The following is a 27752-nucleotide window of genomic DNA, read 5'->3' as shown; positions in this document are numbered from 1 at the left end:
CACTTTTGTTATACATAAAAGTAGTGTGCACACTAAGTTATGGCCTAATCACCTTGTGAGGATTTCCTTCGCGGGACCGTTATTCAAATTCAGGAACTGTGTTGTTTTGCACCAGGGACTACCGCGCAGTGTATATAGGGTGCATAGCGCCACTTGGCGGACATGTTGTGACGTAATATTATTCTGTCATATTGTTATTGTTGTGATGTAATTTATTGCGTAATCGTTCTCTCTTTAATCTGGTCATTGATTAGTTATAGCTTTAATTACTGAATGATATAAAGTGACTGTTTTGCATAAGTACGCGAGTGTATTGCAGCAACCCATTTACATATCTCCTTTAAATAAATATTTGTTGCTGCTAGCCGTAGTAGCCTTGTCTTTTGTGGGTTCTCCTTGGGTTGTGCCATTCCCTGCCACAGGTTCTCCGGAAGAAGCCGTGAGGAATCCAGAAGCTGCCGCCGTAATCAGCTCCAGATTCAGGTACTATTTTGCACCACACCGTTACAGGGGCACTGGCACAGGAGCGCAAAAGGAGAGGTCAGAGGTGAAATGAAACTGTGCCGGAGGAGGGTTTGCAGCAGCGTGAGAGAGGATGACACGTGCTTAGAGAGAGAAGACAGGCTGGGCACCCTAAAGATCCACAGAGAGGAGAGCAGCAGAGTGCGCAGCCTGGAAGCGTGCAGAAGTGAGACCCGCTAGAGAGGAGAGAGCCGGGCAGCGTTTCCGTGCAGGAGACCCGGCGGTGATGGACAGCAGCGCACACAGAGAGAGCCAGCAGCCAGCATCATGAGGGAGGCAAGAGGGAAGCCGTGAGGAATCCAGAAGCTGCCGCCGTAATCAGCTCCAGATTCAGGTACTATTTTGCACCACACAGTTACAGGGGCACTGGCACAGGAGCGCAAAAGGAGAGGTCAGAGGTGAAATGAAACTGTGCCGGAGGAGACACCAGGGACACCAGGGAGACACCAGGGAGACGCTACCGGCCGGAGCCGGCAAAAGCAGCAGAGTACAAGGGTGCCCTACCCCCACTCAGCCTGTACCCTTCCTGCCCCAGCCCTGACTCCCCCAAGTCAGGGAGATCACATTCTCACCCATGAAGATGGTGACACAATTTTAAAAGAGGACAGAGAACAATCTCATGCACATGAGACCACTGTGCTTGATACAAGACAGACCAGAGTCCACCTAAAGGTGTCGGCTAGTACAGCATCCCTAAAAGTCTCAAGGCTCCAAAAAAAATTAGGCAGTGAGCCCCTGACCAGACAGGTACAGCAGTATTAGGCAGTGAGCCCCAGATCAGACAGGTAGATACGGCAGTATTAGGCAGTGAGCCCCAGACCAGACGGTAGATATGGCAGTACTAGGCACCAGACAGGTAGATAAGACAGTAGTACTAGGCACAAGACAGGTAGATACGTCAGCAATACTAGTATTGTGCACCAGCAGAATTTATAATAATTAATTTTCTTATTAGGTACTGCTTGGCCGTGGCACTCAGTGGCAGACGTCAGTGCACAAGCAGCATGGAATTCTTTTTTACAGTCCCACACAGCACAAGTATTATTTTTATTTTTATCAAATTAGATATAGCAGCTGTGTGGTTGGAGGAATATGGCCGACGTGTCGCTGGATGAACTGATCAGGAAACGGGGAATGTCCGTGGGCACCGGGATGTACCGCAGGGTCAGTAACAGGGGAGGTATAGGAAACGTGAGATCCAGACTCCAACCATCTGTGAACAATCGTCCACTTGCCACCAGTTTTCAGAGAACATTTGATGCTCGTCAGAAAATTGGTGTGACTGATGCACGCCAAAAACTAGGGATAAAAGATGCCCGTGAAAAGTTGGTGGCCAAAGATGCTCGCTTCCGCATAAGGGGTAAAGTGCAGGACGCCCGTGAAATGCTGAATTCGAATAAGCAACAGATCATGGCAGGAGACAAGCCTATCAAAGTGATGGACGCTCGTGAAAAGATTACTTTAAGAGGAGTGCTCCAACAGTGGTCGAAACCCCGTTTAACAACCTGGCTGATCCTGACCCTGATGTGCAGTTTGTCTCTGTGCTGAAAGATCCATATTTAAAAAAATGTGTGGCAGCCCACTACAGGATACCCCCTGTGCCCCTGTGCCCCAAAGAAGTTTAATTGCAGCCGCCCCCAAAGAAGTTTAAATGCAGCCTCCCCCAAAAAAGTTTAGCCGCCCAAAAAGATGTGTAACTAATTGTACCCAACTGGTCATCAAAAATAAATCAATCTTTATTGTGAAAACAAGGTATCAAGTGGCAAAGAAAAGGAAGCCAGTGATGAGAATTTTGTGAGCTGTGAAAGTATTATCAAGGAAACATAACTTTACTTAAGTTTTGAGGAAAGGCTTTATCGGACCATTTCATGAATAAAGAACAGTTGATGAAGAAATTAAAGAAGTATTCATCGTTCTTGTCATTAAATAAAAAGGAGAGAGATGCGAAGGTCAAATCATTACAAAGATTATCTGATGATGAAAAAGCAGTTCTCTCTAAAAGGCTATGCACATATGACAAATACTACAAAATGTTTGCAAATCAATTAAAAATTGAAAAGGGGGGCCAGAAGGTTTGTACAGCTTTATCTCCTAAAAAATTTCCAACAACTTGTTCCGAAGCAACTGTGTCTGTTAGTAGGTCAGCCTGTACAACTAACGGCAAAGAAAGTGACTATCTTCAAAACAAAAGGATTTTTGCCGCTTCAGAAACTGATCATGCTCAAGGTGAAGGCAGTCAGTGTACACCTCAGAATGCTAACCAAATACACAAAGTCCATGCAAAGATAAAGGATATTGTAAAAGAAAATTGCACTGACAAGTCTTCAACTTACAAAAACCAAGCTATGTATAAAACTGCAGTAACTGGAAAACTAAAAAAAACTTTAGCCGCCCACAAAGAACTTTAATTGCAGCCGCCCAGGCTTGATTCTGATTATGATTGATTGATTATGATAGATTGATTGATTATGATTGATTGATTATGATTGATTGATTATTAATTATGATGTGCCTGATCCTGACCCTGATGTGCATTAAAAATGACTGTCAGCAGTGGGCACCAGACCAGACAGGTAAAAAAAAGTGTAGCCGGCCAAAAATAAGTGTAATTGAGCCTTCCGGCAACAGTCCTGACTCCTCCAGGTCAAGGAGATCACATTCTCACCCATGAAGGTGCAGCAATGAGGTGGAATGCAAACAGCTATATGCATTTGAAAGACAATACCCTCATTAAAAATGACTGTCAGCAGTGGGCACCAGACCAGACAGGTAAAAAAAAGTGTAGCCGGCCAAAAATAAGTGTAATTGAGCCTTCCGGCAACAGTCCTGACTCCTCCAGGTCAAGGAGATCACATTCTCACCCATGAAGGTGCAGCAATGAGGTGGAATGCAAACAGCTATATGCATTTGAAAGACAATACCCTCATTAAAAATGACTGTCAGCAGTGGGCACCAGACCAGACAGGTAAAAAAAAGTGTAGCCGGCCAAAAATAAGTGTAATTGAGCCTTCCGGCAACAGTCCTGACTCCTCCAGGTCAAGGAGATCACATTCTCACCCATGAAGGTGCAGCAATGAGGTGGAATGCAAACAGCTATATGCATTTGAAAGACAATACCCTCATTAAAAATGACTGTCAGCAGTGGGCACCAGACCAGACAGGTAAAAAAAAGTGAAGCCGGCCAAAAATAAGTGTAATTGAGCCTTCCGGCAACAGTCCTGACTCCTCCAGGTCAAGGAGATCACATTCTCACCCATGAAGGTGCAGCAATGAGGTGGAATGCAAACAGCTATATGCATTTGAAAGACAATACCCTCATTAAAAATGACTGTCAGCAGTGGGCACCAGACCAGACAGGTAAAAAAAAGTGTAGCCGGCCAAAAATAAGTGTAATTGAGCCTTCCGGCAACAGTCCTGACTCCTCCAGGTCAAGGAGATCACATTCTCACCCATGAAGGTGCAGCAATGAGGTGGAATGCAAACAGCTATATGCATTTGAAAGACAATACCCTCATTAAAAATGACTGTCAGCAGTGGGCACCAGACCAGACAGGTAAAAAAAAGTGTAGCCGGCCAAAAATAAGTGTAATTGAGCCTTCCGGCAACAGTCCTGACTCCTCCAGGTCAAGGAGATCACATTCTCACCCATGAAGGTGCAGCAATCAAGTGGAATGCAAACAGTTGTATGCATTGAAAAGACAAGTCCCACATATGAATGACTCTCAGCAGTAGGAATAATGAATGGTGATGCAAGATGGAATTGTCCTTGGGCCCTCCCACCCACCCTTATGTTGCGAAAATAGGACATGCACACTTTAACAAACCAAACATTTCAGCGACAGGGCCTACAAAACTGTGGCTGAAATGATTGGTTTGTTTGGGCCCCCACAAAAAATAAAACAATTTATCATAATATCTCCCTGTATAAACTGGCTCTACAGTAACAAGATGTCATCGTCACTCATCATCATCATCATCATCCTCCTCCTCCTCCTCCTCTGATTCCTCGCCCCCTTCAGTGTGTACTTCCTCATTCTCAGAGATTATCAATTCGTCCCCGCTGGACTCCACAATCACAGGTCCAGTTATAATCTCTGGAGGCAATTCCTGCTCTTCATTGAATAAGTGATAATTCATTTTTATAAACATCATTTTCTCAACATTTTTCGGGAGCAACCTCCTTCGCCGCTCACTGACCAGGTTCCCCGCTGCACTGAATACTCTTTCGGAGTACACACTGGAGGGGGGACAACTCAGGTAAAATAGAGCCAGTTTGTACAGGGGTTTCCAAACTGCCTTTTTTTCCTGCCAGTACAGGTAAGGACTGTCTGACATGTCTACTTGGATGCTGTCACCAAAGTAATCATCCACCATTTTTTCAATGTTGACAGCATCCAATGCACCGACAGTAGACATGTCAGCAATCGTTGGCAGGTCCTTGAGTCCGGACCAGATGTCCAAACTCCCTCCTGCCTGCCCTGCATCCCCGCCAGCGGGTTGTGTGGGAAATCGCAGCTGTTTCCTCACAGGCACAGGTGTGGGAGAAAATGAAGGAGGAGCTGGGGCCGTGTCACGGTCCCCTTCAGATGACAATCTCCTGACCAGCAGGTCTTTGCACCTTTGTAGACTTGTGTCCGCCGGAAACAGAGACACAACATACGCTTTAAACCGAGGATCGAGCACTGTGGCCAAAATGTATTCCTCTGACTTTAACAGACTGACCACCCTCGTATCCTGGCAAAGCGTATGGAGGGCTTCATCCACAATAGCGACATGCTTTGCGGAATCGCTCCGCTTTAGCTCCTCCCTCACTTTCTCCAGCTGCTTTTGTAACAGCCTGATCAGGGGAATCACCTGACTAATGCAGGCAGTGTCGGAACTGACTTCACGTGTGGCTACTTCAAACGGCTGGAGAACCTTGCACAACACGGAAATCAGCCTCCACTGCGCTTGAGTCAGGTGCAGCCCCGCTCCTCTGCCTATGTCGTAGGTGGCTGTGTAGGCTTGAATGGCCTTTTGCTGCTCCTCCATCCTCTGCAGCATATAGAGGGTGGAGTTCCAGCGCGTCACCACCTCTTGTTTCAGCTGATGGCAGGGCAGGTTGCGGAGTTTTTGCTCCCGCTCCAGCCTTCGGCAGGCTATGGCAGAATGCCGAAAGTGTCCGCAAATTTTGCGTGCCACCGCAAGCATCTCCTGCACACTCCTGTCATTTTTTATGAAATGCTGCACCACCAAATTTATTGTGTGGGCAAAACATGGCACGTGCTGGAAATTGCCCATGTTTAATGCCCGCACAATGTTACTGGCGTTGTCCGACACCACAAATCCCCAGGAGAGTCTAAGGGGGGTAAGCCACAGGGAGATGATTTCCCTCAGTTTCTCTAAGAGGTTGTCGGCGTTGTGCCTCTTCTTGAAACCGGTGATACACAGCGTAGCCTGCCTAAGAAGGAGCTGGCATGCAGGAGATGCTGCTGCTGCTGCGGAAGGTGATGCATCTACCCAGTGGGCTGTCACAGTCATATAGTCCTTAGTTTGCCCTGATCCACTTGTCCACATGTCTGTAGTTAAGTGTACAGTGGGTACAGCCGCATTTTTCAGGGCACTGAGGACACTTTTTCTGACCTCACTGTACATCGCGGGTATCGCCTGCCTAGTGAAGTGGAATCTACACGGGATTTGGTACCGGGGACACAATACCTGCATCAACCGTTTAAATCCCACTCCATTGATGGCGGACACCGGACGCACGTCTAACACCAACATAGCTGTCAAGGCCGCAGTTATCCGCTTTGCCATAGGATGACTGCTGTCGTATTTCATCCTCATGGAAAATGACTGTTGGACGGTCAATTGCTTAGTGAAAGACGTAGCGGTCTTACGACTTCCCCTCTGGGATGATGACTGACTTCCCCTCTGGGATGATGACTGACTTCCAGGAGCAGCAGCAGCAGCGGCAGTAGTAGTAGGCGTAGTGCTGCAGGATCCTCCGGAGGAATCTATGGAGTCATTCATGCAGGTGAGATGGACTGCAGGACTCCCCCCTATCCGGATCGAGGAGGAATTTGTCGAGGAGGGAGTTGGTGGTGTGCTTTTCAGGCATTTGGCTCCAAAAGGAGGACCAAGTGATTTAGGTGTCGCTGGACTGCTAGCCGCACTTTCTGGACTAAACACTGAACCATGACGCGTCTTTAGGTGACGTTGAAGGGAGGTTGTCCCTAGGTGGGCAAGATCCTTACCCCTGCTTATTGGAGTTTTACATAAGCTACAAATGGCAATACTTTTGTTGTCCGGATGTGGATAAAAAAAATTCCAGACCGCAGAGGTGGATTTATTGGTCCTTTGTCCAGGCATGACGATGGACTTTTTCATCCCATGGACAACAACTTTTTCCCCCAAAGGTGCCTCATTCCCCCCTGGTGGGTCATTTAAGCAAACCAAGTCTCCATCCTCCTCGACAACTTCCTCCTCAGTGCCAGCTACATCAATATCCTCCTCCTGGTGTACAACATCACCTTCACTGATAAAATCTGGAACTAGACTGTGGGTGATCCTTCCAGCATATGCAGAGGGCGTACTGCAAATGGTGGAAGGAGCCACCTCTTCACGTACAGTGATGGGAAGGTCCGGCATCACAACCACCGCCACCCTCGAACTCTCCGTGGGGATTTGGGATATGTCTTTAGAAGGATGAGTTTTTTCCAGATTTATTTTCTGAATTTTGTTCTGTTTTTTTTTCTTAAATTTTTTCAGACTTTTTTGAGTCGGTGTCAGCCTAACTCTCTTTGATTTCCTATTGGGCGGGGAGAGCGGAGGAGGAGGACTTTCCTTGTCATCTGAAGCTGCACCACTAGTCATGAAGTTAGGCCATGGCCTTAGCCGTTCCTTGCCACTCCGTGTCGTAAATGGCATATTGCCAAGTTTAAGTTTCTCTTCCAACGATTTACATTTCATATTTTTATTCCTTTTACGGAAGTTTGGTTTCAATTGTACATGCCCTCTGCTTTCACACTGGGCATCGGCCGTGGCAGACGACGTTGTTGGCATTTCATCGTCTATGTCATGACTAGTGGCAGCAGCTTCAGAACTATGAGGAAGTGCATCTTCATCTTTCCTTTGTTTGTTAACCTCCATATTTTGGATCTCCATTATTATTGTGGAGTTGTGTCACAGAACAGAACCACTGGAGTGCAATTATATATATGTCAGTGAGTATGCACCAGCAGGCAGTTATACAGATACAGCAGTATTAGGCAGTGAGCCACACACCAGACAGGTACGGCAGTATTAGGCAGAGAGCCCCAGACCAGACGGTACATACGGCAGTATAGCCAGTGAGCCCCAGACCACAAAGGTAGATATATACGGCAGTATTTAATTATTTATTAGCCAGTGAGCCCCAGACCAGACGGTACATACGGCAGTATAGCCAGTGAGCCCCAGACCACAAAGGTAGAGATATACGGCAGTATTTAATTATTTATTAGCCAGTGAGCCCCAGACCAGACGGTACATACGGCAGTATAGCCAGTGAGCCCCAGACCACAAAGGTAGAGATATACGGCAGTATTTAATTATTTATTAGCCAGTGAGCCCCAGACCAGACGGTACATACGGCAGTATAGCCAGTGAGCCCCAGACCACAAAGGTAGAGATATACGGCAGTATTTAATTATTTATTAGCCAGTGAGCCCCAGACCAGACGGTACATACGGCAGTATAGCCAGTGAGCCCCAGACCACAAAGGTAGAGATATACGGCAGTATTTAATTATTTATTAGCCAGTGAGCCCCAGACCAGACGGTACATACGGCAGTATAGCCAGTGAGCCCCAGACCACAAAGGTAGAGATATACGGCAGTATTTAATTATTTATTAGGCAGGCAGTATTTAATTATTTATTAGCCAGTGAGCCCCAGACCAGACGGTACATACGGCAGTATAGCCAGTGAGCCCCAGACCACAAATATACGGCAGTATTTAATTATTTATTAGGCAGGCAGTATTTAATTATTTATTAGCCAGTGAGCCCCAGACCCGACGGTACATACGGCAGTATAGCCAGTGAGCCCCAGACCACAAAGGTAGAGATATACGGCAGTATTTAATTATTTATTAGCCAGTGAGCCCCAGACCAGACGGTACATACGGCAGTATAGCCAGTGAGCCCCAGACCACAAAGGTAGATATATACGGCAGTATTTAATTATTTATTAGCCAGTGAGCCCCAGACCAGACGGTACATACGGCAGTATAGCCAGTGAGCCCCAGACCACAAAGGTAGAGATATACGGCAGTATTTAATTATTTATTAGCCAGTGAGCCCCAGACCAGACGGTACATACGGCAGTATAGCCAGTGAGCCCCAGACCACAAAGGTAGAGATATACGGCAGTATTTAATTATTTATTAGCCAGTGAGCCCCAGACCAGACGGTACATACGGCAGTATAGCCAGTGAGCCCCAGACCACAAATATACGGCAGTATTTAATTATTTATTAGGCAGGCAGTATTTAATTATTTATTAGCCAGTGAGCCCCAGACCCGACGGTACATACGGCAGTATAGCCAGTGAGCCCCAGACCACAAAGGTAGAGATATACGGCAGTATTTAATTATTTATTAGCCAGTGAGCCCCAGACCAGACGGTACATACGGCAGTATAGCCAGTGAGCCCCAGACCACAAAGGTAGATATATACGGCAGTATTTAATTATTTATTAGCCAGTGAGCCCCAGACCAGACGGTACATACGGCAGTATAGCCAGTGAGCCCCAGACCACAAAGGTAGAGATATACGGCAGTATTTAATTATTTATTAGCCAGTGAGCCCCAGACCAGACGGTACATACGGCAGTATAGCCAGTGAGCCCCAGACCACAAAGGTAGAGATATACGGCAGTATTTAATTATTTATTAGCCAGTGAGCCCCAGACCAGACGGTACATACGGCAGTATAGCCAGTGAGCCCCAGACCACAAAGGTAGAGATATACGGCAGTATTTAATTATTTATTAGCCAGTGAGCCCCAGACCAGACGGTACATACGGCAGTATAGCCAGTGAGCCCCAGACCACAAAGGTAGAGATATACGGCAGTATTTAATTATTTATTAGGCAGGCAGTATTTAATTATTTATTAGCCAGTGAGCCCCAGACCAGACGGTACATACGGCAGTATAGCCAGTGAGCCCCAGACCACAAATATACGGCAGTATTTAATTATTTATTAGGCAGGCAGTATTTAATTATTTATTAGCCAGTGAGCCCCAGACCCGACGGTACATACGGCAGTATAGCCAGTGAGCCCCAGACCACAAAGGTAGAGATATACGGCAGTATTTAATTATTTATTAGCCAGTGAGCCCCAGACCAGACGGTACATACGGCAGTATAGCCAGTGAGCCCCAGACCACAAAGGTAGATATATACGGCAGTATTTAATTATTTATTAGGCAGGCAGTATTTAATTATTTATTAGCCAGTGAGCCCCAGACCAGACGGTACATACGGCAGTATAGCCAGTGAGCCCCAGACCACAGACCGCCAGACTGGCAGATTCAGTGCAGGCAGCAGTGCAGCACCAGTGGACTATATATATTTATATTTAATATAATTAATAATTATATATATAATAATTTAATGGCACAGCACAGCACCAGATGTATGCCCCAGCACAGAGGTGACAGTAGTACTACAGGCAGGTACACAGTTAGACTGTTCTTCTAAGCAGAGGAGAACATAGTATAGTACACAGCAGCACTGAGGGAGACAGCCCTAGCAAATAAAATAATTAATTACAGCACAGCTCACCAGAGGTAGACCGCACAGAGGAGACAGTAGTACTACAAGTACACAGTTAGACTGTTGTCCTAAGCTGAGAACAGAGTACACAGCAGCACTGAGGGAGACAGCACCAGCAAATAAAATAATCAATTACAGGCAGCACAGCACACCAGAGGTAGACCGCACAGAGGAGACAGTAGTACTACAAGTACACAGTTAGACTACTACACAGCAGCACTGAGAGACAGCACCAGCGATTGCAAAAGCTCAAGGTCAAGCTCAAGTTTAAGCCCCAGCAGCAGCACCAACACACCCTCTCCCAACCCACTACTTGACTGGAGTGAAGATGGCGGGGCGCGGCAGCTGCTTATAAAGCCTCGCGAAATTCGACGCCGGGAGATGACGTTCTAATCACGCGGACGGACCGAGTCAGGCGGGAATCTCCGAGCGCTGCTCGGAATCGGGCTCGGAATGATGACGTCCGTGGGGGCTCGGATCTCTGAAATCCGAGCCCGCACATCTCTAAAAAAAATCCATTCATTAAACGAATTTTACTAATTATTATTTTATTTTTCCATATATTATAAAAAGGAGCGAAGAGTAATGATGTGCTGTAACTAATAGCAACCAATTAACAGCAATAAATGTCATTTAGAAATCTAGTGCAAACTACTGTACTGTAACTAATGAAATATGATAAAATGGTTGATATCATGGACATTCCAATTACAAGATAGCATTACAGTACCTTACAGATACATAAATTGGGGCTTATGTAATAGAATTTGAGTTTGGCAAACTTTTTTTTTTAAGTGGCAACCATTTTCAAGACAATACAGTCAAGAAATACAGTCACTAACAATCGACTGGGAATTCTCAACTTGTAGACTCAATTACCTTAATATGTAAGGAATAATTTAGTACTGTATTATGAAAGTTTTTTAAAATTGAGGCCTATATAAAGTTATTTTGGTCATTATAATATTAATGTTTGCATATTTATTTTTCAGATATCAATGAGTGTGAAAATCCTGAACTATGTTCCCAAGATGGAGAATGTCTCAACACTGCTGGTTCATTCCACTGTATCTGTGAGCAAGGGTTTACTACCACTACGGATGGAAGATCTTGTGAAGGTACTGTACCTTTATTTGGCTTTTAGTAACAACTTTATTTGATTGGTTTTAAAATGTATTTATTCTGTTCTTCATTACTTATTGGTGGACTTTTTAATGAAACAAATGTTTTTGCACTCCTAGGTCATTATACCAGTGTTTGTATTGTCATGGTACTCATTGGTGCAGCATTCCAGCACTTTTTAGGACGTTTCTATCACTGCTTGTATGTTCTATCACTCCAGGTCACCAGGCTAGACCTTTCCACATTCATAGTTTGTTCAGGCTGCTATCGAAATCATTTACTGTACAATATAATGATGTCTACATTATGGCATTTAATAGGCCATCTGGCTAAAAGTTATACGGATTATGGTTTTGTTTCCCTTTTATTTTTCATCATAGAATAAATACTGTATTTATAATGATAATTACAATGTTAATAGTGATAAAAGATCCTATATGGACTGCGTAGTTGCAAAAATAAATCAAACAATACATTTGTGGTATTCACAAAGTACAAAACATCTAACAAAAGCAATGGGGTTCCCTTAGATTTAGAGGCTCTCTGTGTATCTGTATCTGTAAATTGCAGATACTGCTGTAAGCAATTAATCTGAACCTTACTTCTTCTTATACTTCTTATAGATGTGGCCATTCTTCTTACACATATGGCTGGAGTAGGGATGCCAATCCTGGGGCATTTTTTCAATCCCGGGATTGAAAAATGCCTAATCCTGGGATTCCCGGGATTGGGTTTGTCAATATAATCCATTTATGTCCTCCCCAAACCCTGTGTAATTTATCCGGCCATCGTGGCAGGAACCGAGTGGAGGTGGTCAGTAGCCCGGCGGCTGTGATTGGGAGCCGGGCAGTGGTGCAGGAGCCAGGTGGCTGTGATTGGGAGCCGCGGTGGCGGTGATCCCGGGATTGGCCACCCTAGGCCGGAGTTTTAGATTACTAGATTGTGGTGTTAATATTGAGATGCTCAGATACATCTAGCCTTAACCCTTTGAGTGCCAACATTGCTGTGAGAGATCCTCAAAATATCTGCTAAAAATGTATTTATTTATTTATACTAAAAAGAACAGTTGCTGGCCTCTCTCACAGCACTTAAAAGGTTAAGTCTGATTTTTCTCCCTTTCGGTAATAAAAGTCAGTCTATACTGACTTTTATTTCCATAGCTGTTCGCCGAAGAAGGGGCGGGCGCTGACGTCCCTCCCCACAGCCAACAGCCCGGCAAGTGTGTAATTCAAGAAAGCCATTCGCTGCCGGCTTTGCACATGCAGAGAAATGCACATGTGCTAACCCCGACCATCAGGGCTTGGGCCGAATTCGGATCTTGAATCAGTACCATAGTTTTAAAGGTAGAGAATATGTTTAGATTAAAATAAATGATAGTGTGGGTTAGTATACTTTAAACTATTTTATTTGTTCTCTAAAAATTGTTAGCTAAAATATCTGGCTGTCTTATAATATCACAGAAGAACAATATAAATAATAAGGGGTGTGGTTTGGCATCCCAACAGTCAGGATTCCGATGGTCAGTATACCGACATCGGAATCCCTACTGCCGGTACTCTGACAGGCGGCCGAGGGCACCAAAGCACCAAAGCCTCTTGCTTTACCCCCACGAAGGAGAGGGTGTGGTATAGCACACCGACAGTCTGGATTCCAACAGTCATTAGCCCGACATCGGAATCTGGACCGTCGTGTGCTATACCACACCCTCTCCCTCATGGGGGTAAAGCTTTGAGGACTCAAACAGTGGGGCGAGTGCAACAAAGCCCCATGTGGGCTGCGCTCGCCACCTATTCTACTCTCCCTCTATGTTAGCTTTAATGTTTTCAGCTCTTTTGAGTCAGTTTATAGGAGGATTTCCTAGTAAAATGATGGAGAACCTTGGCACTCCAGCTGTTGTAGAACTACACATCCCAGCATGCCATGCAACAGTTTTAGTATGGGCAAATAGCAAAACTGTTGTAAGCTCAACAACATCTGGAGTGTCAATGTTCTCCATCACTGCCCTAGTGTGTCATGACTTCAGAGCGTCCTGGTGGGAGTTACCCGCAGAGAGCAGACAGCGAAGGAGACAAACCCAGCAGAGGAGACCAGCACCTCCTTCAAGTCACCACCGTGATAGGGTAAGCTAGACAGGGCCAGTTGCAGTAGGGACTCAAAAAAGATGCAAACATTATAACTAACTTTTTTTTTCTTAAAGGGTGTCACTTAACAGTATGGCCGTTGCAGCAAGATGGCTTATTAATCTTAAATACAAAAAAAAAAAAAGATAGCAGTAGGAAGATTACAATGCTGGAAACGGCCACCTTAAGCACCATTAGCATCAGGCTTTTGAAGGCCTTAAATAAAGGGAACAGTTGAAAACCATAAAATCTATACAACTTGTACATTTCAAAGATTTAGTTACATGCGTGAGAATTTTTAATCTTCAGCATTGATCGTCTCTTTTGAATGGCAAGTTATTTGAAATCCCTATTAAAGAGCAGTTTCAGTTTTGACCATTCTTTATAACATGTCTAGAACTTTTATGCTGCCTGTTATTGACTTTGGGCTGACATTGAGGGTGTTCCCTTGGAATTGACTAGTCTCACTTTAACACCTGGCTTTACTAAATTGGTATTCTGTTACATTTTTACAATTTTCTGGGAAAAGATGTAGGTTTCTTTTGGTGCAAACGTTTAGAATAAAACTGGCAAATGTTGTGTGAGAACTTCATCTTACCGTATACTGGTGGGAAAGTCTGATCAGTAAATTTGTTCAGCAAACCTTTCACAGGCATCCACACATTGACATCAACGGATGTAGGGACACCCACATTCATAGCATTGTGGTTGCTGTTTAATATTCCACACTGCACACATTTGTGGTCTGGATGTAATTTAGACAGAAATAAAATTCATTACGGACCTTTGTTTATGACCTGACTGTAAAAAAAACCACATGGGCTTGATTTTCAAAATTCTGCTGTAAAATGATAATCTATTTTTAAAACTTGTCATCCTCTTACTGCCATAGACTTATTATTGGCAGAAGGTCCCAGTTGTGTTGGTCCATTCAAGTACAGTATAGGCTCTCTTTGTTACTCACGTCCTTCCTTTACTCACTTGAAAGTAGACACTGTATTCTAAGCATTTGTGGAAGAATACATGTCTGTTCCTCATAGTACTTGCAAGTAAGTTGGGAAAAGAATCATAGTACTAAAAGCTGATGTAGAAGTTAGATTTTACAGCCATGTTCAGAGGTGGATTTAGACCTCATGGGGCCCTAGGTATTATTACCAGGAGGCGCCCATGCAACTATCTTCCCTGACAGCATGTTATTAAGAAAAATCATTTAATAATTAAAAATAATCATTTTATCCCTTCAGTTGGACTCTCCTGCTTTGTTCCCATCCCTTTTGCAGCATTAGTCATTTCTTGGTACCACTGGCCCGCACCCCTGGCTGTCGGGATCCTGCTGTTGTCTTGTCTGGATCCTGACTGCCAGTATTATGACCGCATGCAGCAGCAGTGGTACCTTTGACATTCTCTGGCGGGAGACTTGCTTAGCACACAGTCACTGCGGATGTACTCTACTTTTTCAACTAATGCATGATTGCTATATTTTGAAGGTATGATATACATAATAAATATTAGTTCTATCATGCTGCATGGTCTGTGTCTGCTCTGTTCCTGCGGAGTCCCGCCCATGCTGCATTGTCTCCTGCGGCTTTGTTCCTCCCAATCCTAGCTAATTTGGAATGTCAGAATGTCCATTGGTAAGGAGGAGCTTTAGTAAATACCTGGCTGAGACTCCTGCACCCAAAGCACTCAAGACCACTTGCGGCAGAGGGGAGGCCCATATGCTGAGGGTGCACATACTAGATAAACATGCTTATAGGATACACTTATCAGACGAGGGGATACGGTCATACGGTCTACAACAACAAGGTCGACAAGCATTAGGTCGACAACACTAGGTCGACATGGATTTAGGGCAACATGGGTCAAGGTCGACAGGTCATTGGGTCGACATGGGCAAGGTCGACAGTCAAACGGTCGACGGGGTTTTTCACTGTTTTTTGAGCCGACTTGTGCCGACAGGCGGTATTTCATGCCCTACCATCCACTTGGGCATGGTGGGAGAATAAAATATTGTGCCGAGCGTAGCAGTGCACTTCAAACTGTGTCAACATTCGGGTAAAAAAAGAGTTAAAAAAACAATGTTGACCTTTTGACTGTCGACCATGCCCATGTCAACCTAATTTTTGTGTCAACCTAATGTCCTGTTGACCTAGACCCATGTCGACCTTGACCCATGTCGATCTTGCTGCCTGTTGACCTAGTGGTGTTGACCTAGTTGTTGTAGACCAAACGATCCACACCCCAGACAAGAATGGGGCCTGAGTAGCTACTATCTGCTAAATTGCATAGAAATTCCCTGTGTAAAGGCTGAGTTTATTTACATGCTGGCGCCTTGAAAGTACACAAGTACCACCATTTCTTATATACTGTAGTGCACACATATACCGCAGCGCATCTGTTCCTGCCCCAGTGGAGCTTACAATCTATATTCCCTATCATATCTACACGCACACACAGACATTCAAGGGGTAATTTTTGTTGGAAGCCAGATGGCCTACCAGTATATTTTTGGATTGTGGGTGGAAACCAGAGTACCTGGAGTAAACCCACGCAAGGGCCATGATGGGAATCAAACCCCTGACCTCAGTGCTGTGAGGCAGTAATGCTAACCATTACACTGTCCGTGATTACATAGGGAATTCATATGTATATTAGCAGGTAGATACTGGGCCCAAAAGCATGGTGAGATGGAATCATGCCTCTGATGAAACCTGTTGAGCTAGCATCTCTGCCTAGTGGGGGAGCAGTCACTGTGGCTTTTTTCCATCTGGTCAGCAGTGTCACAGAATGTGGGGTGCAGAATTTGACTGCTTTTATTCCTACTTCCAATTGCAATCTGGTAGACTTGCCTCTCACTACTAGTTTGCCGTATTTTGGTGGGGTTTATTTTAATGTGTTTGTCATTAAATATTTGACCTGCACTATTGTTTTTTTTTTTTTTATTCCTCTTTTTACTCCTGGGAAACTGAGATACAGAACGCATTTACAGCCGTGCGTATGGGCGGGGGTGGCCTCTACCTGCTCGCTGGGCTCTGAAAACTCGCAGCAGGTCTGAATTAGGCCCTTAGTGTTTATGAATATAGCGCAAGTTTAACGATAAAATGACAGATTCTTTTGGTTGCTATGCGTTACTGCTCATTTAACATCTATTCCTATAGTTGTTTATTTTACACATTATGGGAACATTTACTTATAACGATGCACACTTTGTGAATGGCTTTATGAGCTGTCTTTCTCCTACTGCGCTTGAGACTTTATTTCTAAACACCAAACTGGAGTTCTGACAGGTTACTGACAAGTATTACAGTGTTGGTTGCAGTGCCGTCTACTGTATATTAAATACCTCTAGCACACGAGGTTTTCCATTTTTTTTTTTTCAATGAAATTCTGGCAGCTTTTGCAAGCAGCATTCTACTGAGTTGACCAGAGAGCTCCTGTTCAATATTTATCTATTCTGGCTGGTATTTCAAGAACTGCTGTGAAGTGGTTTTTGACTCTGGACTCACTAGAGAGTTGTTGGAAAGTAAATGCTTAGACTTATTGTTGATCTTGTTACCATCTGGTAGATACATTTCTGCTTTTAAAAGGCCCTTACCACAGGCCTGCTATCTGAATTACACAATCTATTTAATGCTCCTGCAGACTCCTGTCTTACGTCTTAAATCCATCTGTGAAGAAAAAAATAAAATAATGCACGTCTTATGGGACAGATATCTTACGGAAGCGAAGTTCTCTGACTGCTGGGACAGAAGTGGAACTTACTAACAGCTACTGTAGCGCGGAAGCAGACAATCCCCCCCCCCCCCCCCCCCCACCATTGGTATTTGTGGGAGCCTTTGAATTGTTATGACCTTGAACTAGAGAATTATGAACATATCTAAGGAAAATGGTATACAGTATTTGGAAAAATGCCATTAAAAGTTACTTTAGAGTTGAAATGTGGTATATACACTTATTTACAGATATTCTTGATGCTCAGAACAAAGTGGCCACAGTCAATTTTTGGGTGAAGGCAACCTACAGAGTTGATAAAGTGTTTGAGGAATTTGCTTAAACACGAAAAGATTGTGATTTTGTAGGAAACTTAAGTCTTCAGAACAGATACTTATAAATAAAATAATGTCATTGGGATTGAGGGAAAAGTGAATTGCTATAATTCAGTGACCGTATTCAGTAGGTTCGGACCGAGGAGGTAGTTTCTAAAGGTGCTAGCTGCAAATTTCATGGAAGTTACTAATCCAATTTTGTATTGAAACTTAGGGGGTTATTTTGGTTCACTCTTTCTGAGAAATTCCTTCTTAGAAGGACAAAAACCATGTGCACTGCAGGGGGGAGATGTAAAATGTGCAGAGAGAATTAGATTTGGGTGAGTTATTTTGTTTCTGTGCAGGGAAAATACTGACTGCTTTATTTTTACACTGCAATATAGATCTCACTTTGAAGTAAAACCCCACCCAAATCTAATTCTCTCTGCACAAGTAACATCTGCCCCACCTGCAGTGCACATGGTTTTGTCATCTAAGAAGGATTTGGTCAGAAAGAGTGAACCAGGGTAGACAGGGTAAGAAAAGTCACATGCTAGATGTGAAGCTTCCTCTGTCCTGCGAAACCCCACCCACCCTTCCCTATTTTTTTTTCTCTCTTCGGTGGCGGTAAAGAACGGTCATCCTTGTAAGATCTCTGTGTGTGTGTATATAGTGGGGTGCACTCTCCCTTGACATCGATTGTCATGGGCCATGCTTCTGTCCGGGGGATGGCCACACCACCAGCCTGGGTGGATGACCAGGGAGAGTGATCACCAGCGATGGTGTGTATGGGTAGTCATCTTTAACCCCCACTTTCCTATAGTGACCGTTCTTTGGTGCCGTAACCATTTATAGTTATAGTTTATTGTCAAAATAAATTTGACATTCATTTTGAAATGCCAGCACTTTGTGTCCGTGTCTTTTTTATTAGATAAGGTTAAGTTAAGGTTTAGCTTTGTGAATTGTAAAGTGTGGACCTGGGGATACCCGATGGCGAGTTTAAGCCTGTAACATGGCAGTTGGCAGGTGATTGTCTGGATGTTTATCTCTCTTTATCACCCTTGCATTTATCTCTTGTTAAGGCTCAATACATCTGCCCCAATATACAGTATATATACTGTAAGCAATTATTTTGTGTAACACAAGTTGCATACAATGTTTAGCAGTCATTTCCCGTTGTAAAAGAAGTGCACGATGTATAATCAAAATATAGATATTACCAGGTTGAAATAACACCTAATTTTTGTCTATTTGTTTGCTTTGTGTGTATATTTATTATGCATGTTACCTGTTGTAACAGTATAATATTTGTTCATATAACAGTTTAGCATTTGCTTTTTTATGTTGTCTTGACACATTACCACATAGGATAATTACAGTATATGGCCGTAAATATTGGATTCAATGCAAACTTATTTTGTTTTTTTTCTATATTCATTTTTTTCCGACGCTTACAGGGCTACCACACCAGCTATGATTTTGTGTTGTTTTTATCTTTTATGGTCTGCAGTAGCATTTGTATTTTTTAGGCAGCTGTAATGATAATTGTTTTAGAATAGTTGATGTCTTGTCGCACTTGGGCTGTCTGTTTGATTTGTTGCACGTCTTATCCGCAGATGTTGATGAATGTACTAACAGCACGCAGTGCATTCAGGGGTTTTGTGAGAATACCAAAGGTTCATACCGCTGCCTCTGTTACCAGGGGTACCAGGACTCATTGGATGGACAAGGCTGCGTGGGTAAGTTATTGCTATGTAATTACTGATGTATTTTAAAATAACAGCATGACATTTTCTAACATTACAGTGGTAGAAGCCCAAGCTTAAGGGGTGTGATGAACCACCAGCGGGGCCACCACAGAGGCACAGTAAACTTGGCATGAGGACATACAAAGAACAAGGACACTTTACAAAGTAGGGGACAGGGATGTGTCAACGCCTCCCACTTTGATTGGCAGGAGGGCTAATCTTGGTATAGTTTGAAAAGAAGCAACCAAGCACCCAAGTTCATCCATGATCATGTTCCACAAAATAATTGATCCAGAGTGGTGGGCATGGGGCCCCCATCAGTGGGGAATACAGGGAATACTCTTGTATACCTTTGGGCCAGTCCGACTCTGTTACATAGTAGTTAAGGCTGAATAAAGACGTGCGTCCATCAAGTTCAACCTTTGGTTAGAGTGCATGATCTATTTGCTACAACCCTTAAATAAATTAAAATCGGATTTAATTATATACAGATTATAATTGTTATTGTACCCCTGGATGTTTTTGTTAAAAAAATACGTGTCGACCTTCTGCATTGTTGACCTAAGAAACCTGTCACCCTTCAGTCTCTGTCGACCTAAGGAGTGCCAACCTTTCTTGGGTTGACCTAATGATTCATACCCTCCCTTACAATGGATGGAAATTTAATAGATTTGGTAAGAAATCTCCATTTTTTTTAAAGCTGCAATCATTTGCACTGCAATACCAGTTTGTTTTTGAAGTGTAAACTGGAGATTTCTTACCAAATCTAAATTTTCTAAATTTCACCTAATGTTTCTAACAACATCCCTGCCGAGTTCTTTCAAAAGCCTTGTTCAAGTGTACCGAGAAGAACGGATGCTGTTTTGAAAGCAAAGGGTGGTCCCACCAAATACCATTTTGATATGATTTACATTTTTCTTCTTTCATTCACTTCTGTGGACGGCTAGACTTCATACGATACATCGTAAACAGTCCTTGTGTATACAATGTATCGTATGCGATCTCAGTCATGGCTGCATCCTGGATCCAATGCACACAGGACCAGGCATCGGATCGGAGACCAAAAATATCTGATTTGACACTTTTCATCTGATCCATCGAAATTGGATGAAAGTGCCCAAATCGGTCTAGTGGATGGGCACCTTTACTTTGCAGCATTTGTTCCACACTTGCCTAAAACGTTATACTGTACTATATGAATATATGTATGCATGTGTGTGGGTGTGTGTGTTATAAAATATATTAAAATTGACTAAATTCCAGGATGTAATAATAAACTTGTCTGTATAAAGCGACATGTGCATTCATAACTGCAAGTAATTACACATAAGGTAGTGATCACTTTTCCATCCATCATTTTATAAGAATTGTCTGTCTCATTTTAACATCTGTTGTTTCTGTTTAATTTCTGAAATAACAGTCACTATACGTAGCCTTCAGAGAGACATAACTTAGCCTAATGTTTTCTGTATGGTATGTTTTCTTATGAAAGAAGATCATTGTACTGGGCTTTTGAACAAATAGCATATTCTTGTACATAAATGTAAGTGTTATCACACCAGGACATTGGCAAAGGATACCTACCTCATGCAACTTGACAAATGTCTCTAGACTTGAACTTCAGTCAAATATATATGGTATTATTTGTGTGTATTTTTTTTATTATATGTGTAACCATTTACTTCAAACTTATTTATATGAAATAATGAAAGAATATTTTACCAAATATATAGATAGATAGATTATGCTCATAATCATCATTATTATTATTATTATAAGTAATGGTTTATGAAACTCAACTTGAAACACAAAATCTTTTATTGAGTGTGATTCCACTTTTGTTCGGTATTCATTTGATACTACAGTTTTTATTTATGGAAAACTAAGTATCAAATGCACACTAAGTATCAAATGCACACTGTAGCTATACAATAGGCATTTCAGTTCCAGGTAAGGTTACTTTACATCACCTCTACTTCATTCATGAAGTCGAAAAGTGATGTGACATCACCAGTAGCTATATTGTGCCATTAGGTTCATGATGTCACTTCTGAGCTGATTAACATTCATAAATATGTAAAAATATTTTCTACTAGGCATCAGTGCAACTGCTTAGGCAAACCGTCAATTAATGGGCTGTATATTCATGACTATTTGTTCAGCCAATAAAATGTCTGCCTTCTGTGTGTATGCTTAGGACGTTTAAGTCATTGTAGGCCAATGTATGTGATATATATGAATTATGTCTCATTGTATTAAGAGATTGGCAGGGCAGGCTAGGCTGCGAAACCAATTCTGGAAGTCATCTCATCATTTTGTTCCTAATTTTCACTTACAAGCCTAAACATTTGTGTATGATTTTGTATGTATAGCAATCACAGTCCCTACATGTTTAGCACACAGTACTACATGCGCCATATCTGTCCTTTATGTAATCATTTATTATTGTATTTGTTATTATAGCTTCTTGTTCCATAGGAACTCATTAGCTTTGGTCAGTAGGAAAGTCTTTGCCAGCCTTCCCCTCTAGGGGATTTCACCAATTAGAAGTCCAACTAGGTTTGCAGGTATATCTGAAGAGGGGCACTGTGCAAAAAGTGTTACCGTCTTATTACATTCCCAACCTCCAACCACTATAGGAACACCTCTGTCATAAACTGATACATTTTTTCCGGCTACAATATTCTTTGGTCTGGCCTCATTTATGGAGTCAGTTATTCACGAAAGTCTTTCTCTACATCTGTAGGATCAGCAGTCAGAGAACTATTTTATTTATTTTATTCATTTCAGCAGCTATAGGTTTTACTTATGCACTGGGGGCTTGGCTGTTCCTCAGACTTTGCTGGCACAGGACGAATGGTTAGCTGAAGAGCTGTCAGTAACAAGGAATGTATCCGAATAACCATTCTCCATTTTCCAGATGTAAATGAATGTGAAATGCTGAGTGGAGTCTGTGGTGAGGCCCGGTGTGAAAATGTGGAAGGTTCATTCCTCTGCCTGTGTTCTGACGATAACCAGGAGTATGACCCGATGACTGGGCATTGCAGATACCGCAACATGCCAGGTAAGGCAAATATTCCATATACAGTAGAACGACGAGAAATACAATTTAACATAGCTCATGTAATTAAATTGCATTCACCAGCATATCATATTTTTCAAAGGTGAGGTAATGTGTCCTCATACATCAAGCTTCAATATGCCATTTACTGTAGCATGAGATGCCTGGCATGAGTGATCTTCTAGGTCCTTTTCAGCTCTGCTAACATCAGGGGTCTTTTTTTGTTTTACTCATAACACAAGACATGGACGCACAAGACACTCTGCTGAATAAATTGATCATTTGTAAAGCGCTGTGGAATATGTGTGCGCTATATAAGAAACTGTTAATAAATAAATAAATATGGCACTTGTAAATTGTATACCTCCCAACAATTAGGAACTCAGAGCCTCCCAGAATTAGGGACTCAGAGCCAGAAAGGGGTGTGGCCTCAACAAAGGGGACGGGGGAACACACATGAAATGCTGGGCGTTCCCATGGCCGCATCCCCCCGCCCGCATCCCCCCGCCCGCAGTCTTGTGTGCAAGTGCCCGGCAAGCAATCTGTTCGCCTTGGCGACTTGCACACAGCGCAAACACAGAAATGCACATGCGCATTTCAAAAACATTGCATGGACCAGAATACGGTCCTATATGTATTTTCAATAAATCTGGAAACATCTTAATGATAAAGTACAATCTTGTACGTGTTTACAAGCTCCAAAGTAATCCCACATGGTACTGGTATCTAAGCTTATATCATTTATTCAGGATGTTACTAGTGAAATAACGTAAGAAAATAATTTCACACAGCAAGCATTAGGTTCCAGCTGCCACCCTCACCCCCTCTCGGTCTGAGCCTCCCCCGATGGTGGCCCTGGTTGCAGGCCTCCTCCAGTGACATGCTGACTTGTAGCATCTATGAGGTGCCATTGTGTTTGCTACAAGTCATGTCTACAGTCTCATATTGTAACCCTTGGGTCTTGAGTCTCTGATGTTAGTAAATTGATTTTTTAAATATATTATTACTACAGTAGCTGAAATAATATCCTAGAAATAATAATGCCACATAGATAAAATAATAGTGCCACATAGATAAAATACAGTTTGTATCATCTAAAGGTCTATACACACTGACTGATTTTGACCAGCGTGTATGGATAGCGATGATGGGGAAAATCACTCAGTACATACACACTGAGCAATTTTCGCCCGTTTAAGCGATTTTCCAGAGGTGGACGACTTTCCATAGCAGCACGCTATGGAAAGTCGTTGTCCATGCCGTCGTTTATCTGCTGGAAATACCAGCAGACGAGCGGCGGTGGCCGGCAATGATGTGGGAGTGTGCATCACTGCTCATCGCTGCCCCGTAGACACTGTGCGGCTTTTCAGCTGAAAGAAGCTCAAACAACAAAACTGAGCTACTTTCAGCTCAAAATCCCCCTTTACTCTAGCGATTAAATAAAGACATTTTTAAGGTCTTGCATCTGCAAAATAGACTTTCCATGTGCACATATTTTGTTTTTTTCAAATAATCTTAACTTTACTTACTGAGTTCCAATCCGTCTTTAGCTTATAGCTTTAGCTGTTTGCTTATAAGCAAACAAGCTTGAGCCAACATTGCAAGCACCTTATCGGTCTGTTTTAAGCAGAAAAGTGGATAAATTGGTTGAGCTCACAGTACTCCTTTTCTGTCTGCCAGGAAATAGCACAATGGGCACCTATTCAGCCGCATTAAGGTAACTCTGTCCATGTAATTTTATGGCTCACAGTCTAATTAGATGTTGTGCAATACTTCCTTTGAATCTGTTGCCAGTATGTCTTTATTTCAGAATTCTCAATGATTAGACTTGGATTGTTCAAGTGGAAAGAAGAATTAAGCATTTAAGTGAACAACAATAGAGCCATAGTCATAGTCATTTATGCCCAAATCAGACTATTGGCTTAGCTTTTTGTGTACCACTGGGCATTTCACTATAGTAATCTGCTGTCTATTAAATGGGGACATACTGACTGTAGGATGGCCTCATTACCCATGTCTCTGTACTTATTGCATACTCTTTAAAAGCATTGCTTGGCTAGTACCTAGCACGATCTGGCTACAATTTTTAAAAAAGGCATGCTGTATTTGAGATATATATATATATATATATATCTGGGTTGCGGTCCGGCACTCACCCCTCCTGCTCGACTGCCCGGGTGCCCGTTCGGTTAAATGGACAATAAAAAGAAAGAAGAGACTGGCACTCCTGGGACTTGTGAAGAAACTCTGTATTGGAAATATACAGGTCGTTGTATATTTCCAATACAGAGTTTCTTCACAAGTCCCAGGAGTGCCAGTCTCTTCTTTCTATTTATTATATATATATATATATATATATATATACTCGGAGGTCCGGCACTCCTCACCTGCCCCTGCTCCACTCAAATAGCTTGGCCTGGGTGCCCGCTGTGTGCTGGCGTTGCCAGCGCTTGTATCGATATTGTGAAAAAAAGCGTCACTCCAGGTACTAGTACAAAATGATGAGTTTACTGTAGGTCAACAGTGTTTCGGGCCGGAGCCCGTCTTCAGGACATAAAAAATATGTCCTGAAGACGGGCTCCGGCCCGAAACACTGTTGACCTACAGTAAACTCATCATTTTGTACTAGTACCTGGAGTGACGCTTTTTTTCACAATATATATATATATATAGTAAGGGAGTGTGTGTTTACATGTGTGTGTGCATGGACACACACACACAAGCGGGATGTGTTTTTGCCCACTGTGACTGCATGCCTGCATAAGGTCAGACTTACCCAGGTTTGCAGTTGCAAATGAACATCTCAACCAATGGTCACAATGTTTACCGTGAACTGCAATAGCATTGCAATTATAGCAGTTCACGGTATATGCAGACAGGCGGTGGTATGTCCATCCTCCTTCATTTGCATTGCTACGGATTGTATATGATAAGCTGTAGTTCAGTCTCTTGGGAACTTGGTATACTACAATCACCATCATGACCTGTCTGTTGACTCTCATTATAATGGGACTTTTCACCATTTTAGGTACACCTTTATACAGTAATATAGATTAATGTATTCAATTCTTCTACGATCCTCATAGAAGCCATTACTTCCGGATATTCCCCCTCTCCCGGGTTTAGACAGGATGATTTTTCCTAAGGCCCACCTGTGCTATAAAACCACTTACCTCCCTAAGACCCATGTCTTTTTTCCTGTCTCCCAAAAGTTTAGTGACAGAGTAAGGTAGCTTTTGTTTGTTTTAAGTGGCTTACCTATGTTAGCTGGTCATAACAAATTCAGAATGGCTTAAGTTTACCATCTGCATTTCTGAAAGCACCTGGCCCTGTCTTGTACCTGGGCAGTGTGGCAGCTCCCTCACCTCGCTTTCTTTGAAGTGCACTTCAGTATGCCTGCTGCCATTTTCCACATGGATGAGTGCTGCCGGGGGTCCCGGCACGCTGTCTGGAGATGTAATGAGGCAGCGGGAACTGTGCTAGTCTCTGGTGTGGGTGACCTTAGCTGAGGTGCGGAGGTTAGTGGTGGAGGTGTCCCCCCCTTCGGGCATAGACACCAGTGGCTGTGCTTAAGCGGATGGGGAGAGTGTCTGACCCATAGGGCGGCTGAGAATAATGGGGTTTGCTCCAAACATGAAACATGATAATGCCCTTGTGAGGTTAGCCAAATTATTTTGCGGATAAAAACTATCAGCCAGCAGATGGAGCTTCTGCTCAACCAGAGATGTTAAGAGAATTAATGGCATGGATGAAAAAGTCATTTGTCACAAAGGAGGAATTGTCTCAACTCCAGTCATCTAAGAGATCTAGATCCCAGACTAGTCTGGAATATAAAGCTGTTATGTCATTGGATGAATGGCAGCAGGACTCAGAGGGGGCATCCTCTGCAGAATCGGGAGAAATCAGAGAAGAATTTGGGTATTTTGATCTGGATCTGGTTGAAAGTATGCTGAGAAATATTCACAAGTCCACAAATTTGAATTGCAAGGTGAAAAAATTGAGAGGCAATCTTTGAAGCTAAAAGGAGTTACTGAACAAGTGGTTAAGATCCTTCTGAAGGCTAGAAAGCAAGTCTCGTCTTTAGCCTATGATAGAATCTGGAATAGATTCCTCATATGGAAAGGGAATTCTTCACCAATTTCTGAAACAACTACTTCTCAAGTGTTACAATTTCTCATTGAAGGCCTACAAATAGGGTTAGCAGTATCGACTATTAAATGTAAAATTGCAGCATTAAGTGTTCTGCTGGAACGGAAGTTAGCAGACAAGAAATTAGTTTCTAGGTTCTGTAAAACAATTAAGAAGTTACGTCCACCTAGAAAATTTATGTTGGCTCCATGGGACCTTAATTTAGTCTTAAATGCATTAATGGAACCACCTTTTGAGCCTTTGCTAGAAACCGGCCTAAAGTTTCTCACTTGGAAGGATTAGTGAGATCCAGGCTCTGTGGGCAGAGGAGTCCTACCTTATACTTTTTCCATACTGGGTGCCTCTAAGAACTAACCCAGACTTTTTGCCTAAAGCAGTCTCTAGGTTTCACCTAAATCAAGAGATCAATTTTCCTTCCTTTTGTCAAGAACCAAAGAGTACTGTGGAAGAGAAGTTACATTCGTTGGATTTATTGAGGACCATTTCAGCAGAGGCAGAACTCTGGGAGGCAATGGAGTCATCTGCCGCTGGGCTCCTGCTCTCAAGGGGGGCATCTCTCCACCACTGCCAGTTTAAATCCATTAATTGAAAGCCATCAAAATCACTTCTGTGGCTGAGTTCTAAAATATATATGTGGTCTCTCTCTCTCTGTATATAAAGTATATAATATATATTTCATAACAGACTATATATATTTTGAATAAAGTTGTGTGGGTGGGCGTGGCACCAACATTACGCCACTGCATTTCAGTATACTTAAAAAGAGTCAAAGACATCAGGAAATCTAAACATTTATTTGTGGTACCAGAAAGTGTGAGAAGAGGAATGAGTCCTTCTAAGTAAACCTTTTTCCAGATGATTAGGACCCTAATTATCTTTGTAACAAGAAGGACGGCCATCCCACCAATAATCAAAGCATACTCAACTAGGGCAATGGCTACATCATCAATAGCCAGGAAGGTGCAAGTATCTATTGAAAACATCTGTCAAGCAGCCACCTGGTCTTCAGTCCATACATTTGCTAGGCAATATACCTTAAATATTCCTTCTGCCCAGTTTGGTGATCATGTGTTAAAGAGTGTTCTAAAATAAATGGTCTTTGCAGCATTCTGTTTCCCGCCCTTTCTTTTTGCTTTCGTATATCGTTATAAGTAATGGATGCCATGGGAATCGTAGAAGAAAGTAACGAATTATACTCACCGAT

General features: G+C 42.9%; 1 protein-coding gene across 3 annotated transcripts in view; it reads left to right on the top strand.

The window, feature by feature from the left end:
• The window catches only part of LTBP1 (latent transforming growth factor beta binding protein 1), a 350064-nt gene that overhangs the window by 275828 nt on the left and 46484 nt on the right, over window positions 1–27752 (top strand). For all 3 annotated transcript variants that reach the window (XM_083176114.1, XM_083176113.1, XM_083176112.1), the window contains 3 exons: window positions 11316–11441; window positions 19207–19329; window positions 22259–22402. In XM_083176114.1, the coding sequence (XP_083032240.1) occupies window positions 11316–11441; window positions 19207–19329; window positions 22259–22402 (393 nt within the window). The remainder of the gene's footprint in view (window positions 1–11315; window positions 11442–19206; window positions 19330–22258; window positions 22403–27752) is intronic.

Source organism: Crinia signifera, chromosome 3, assembly GCF_055691185.1.
Source record: "Crinia signifera chromosome 3, ASM5569118v1, whole genome shotgun sequence".
NCBI classification, from domain to species: Eukaryota; Metazoa; Chordata; class Amphibia; order Anura; family Myobatrachidae; genus Crinia; species Crinia signifera.
This window is presented reverse-complemented; position numbering and strand designations above follow the sequence as displayed.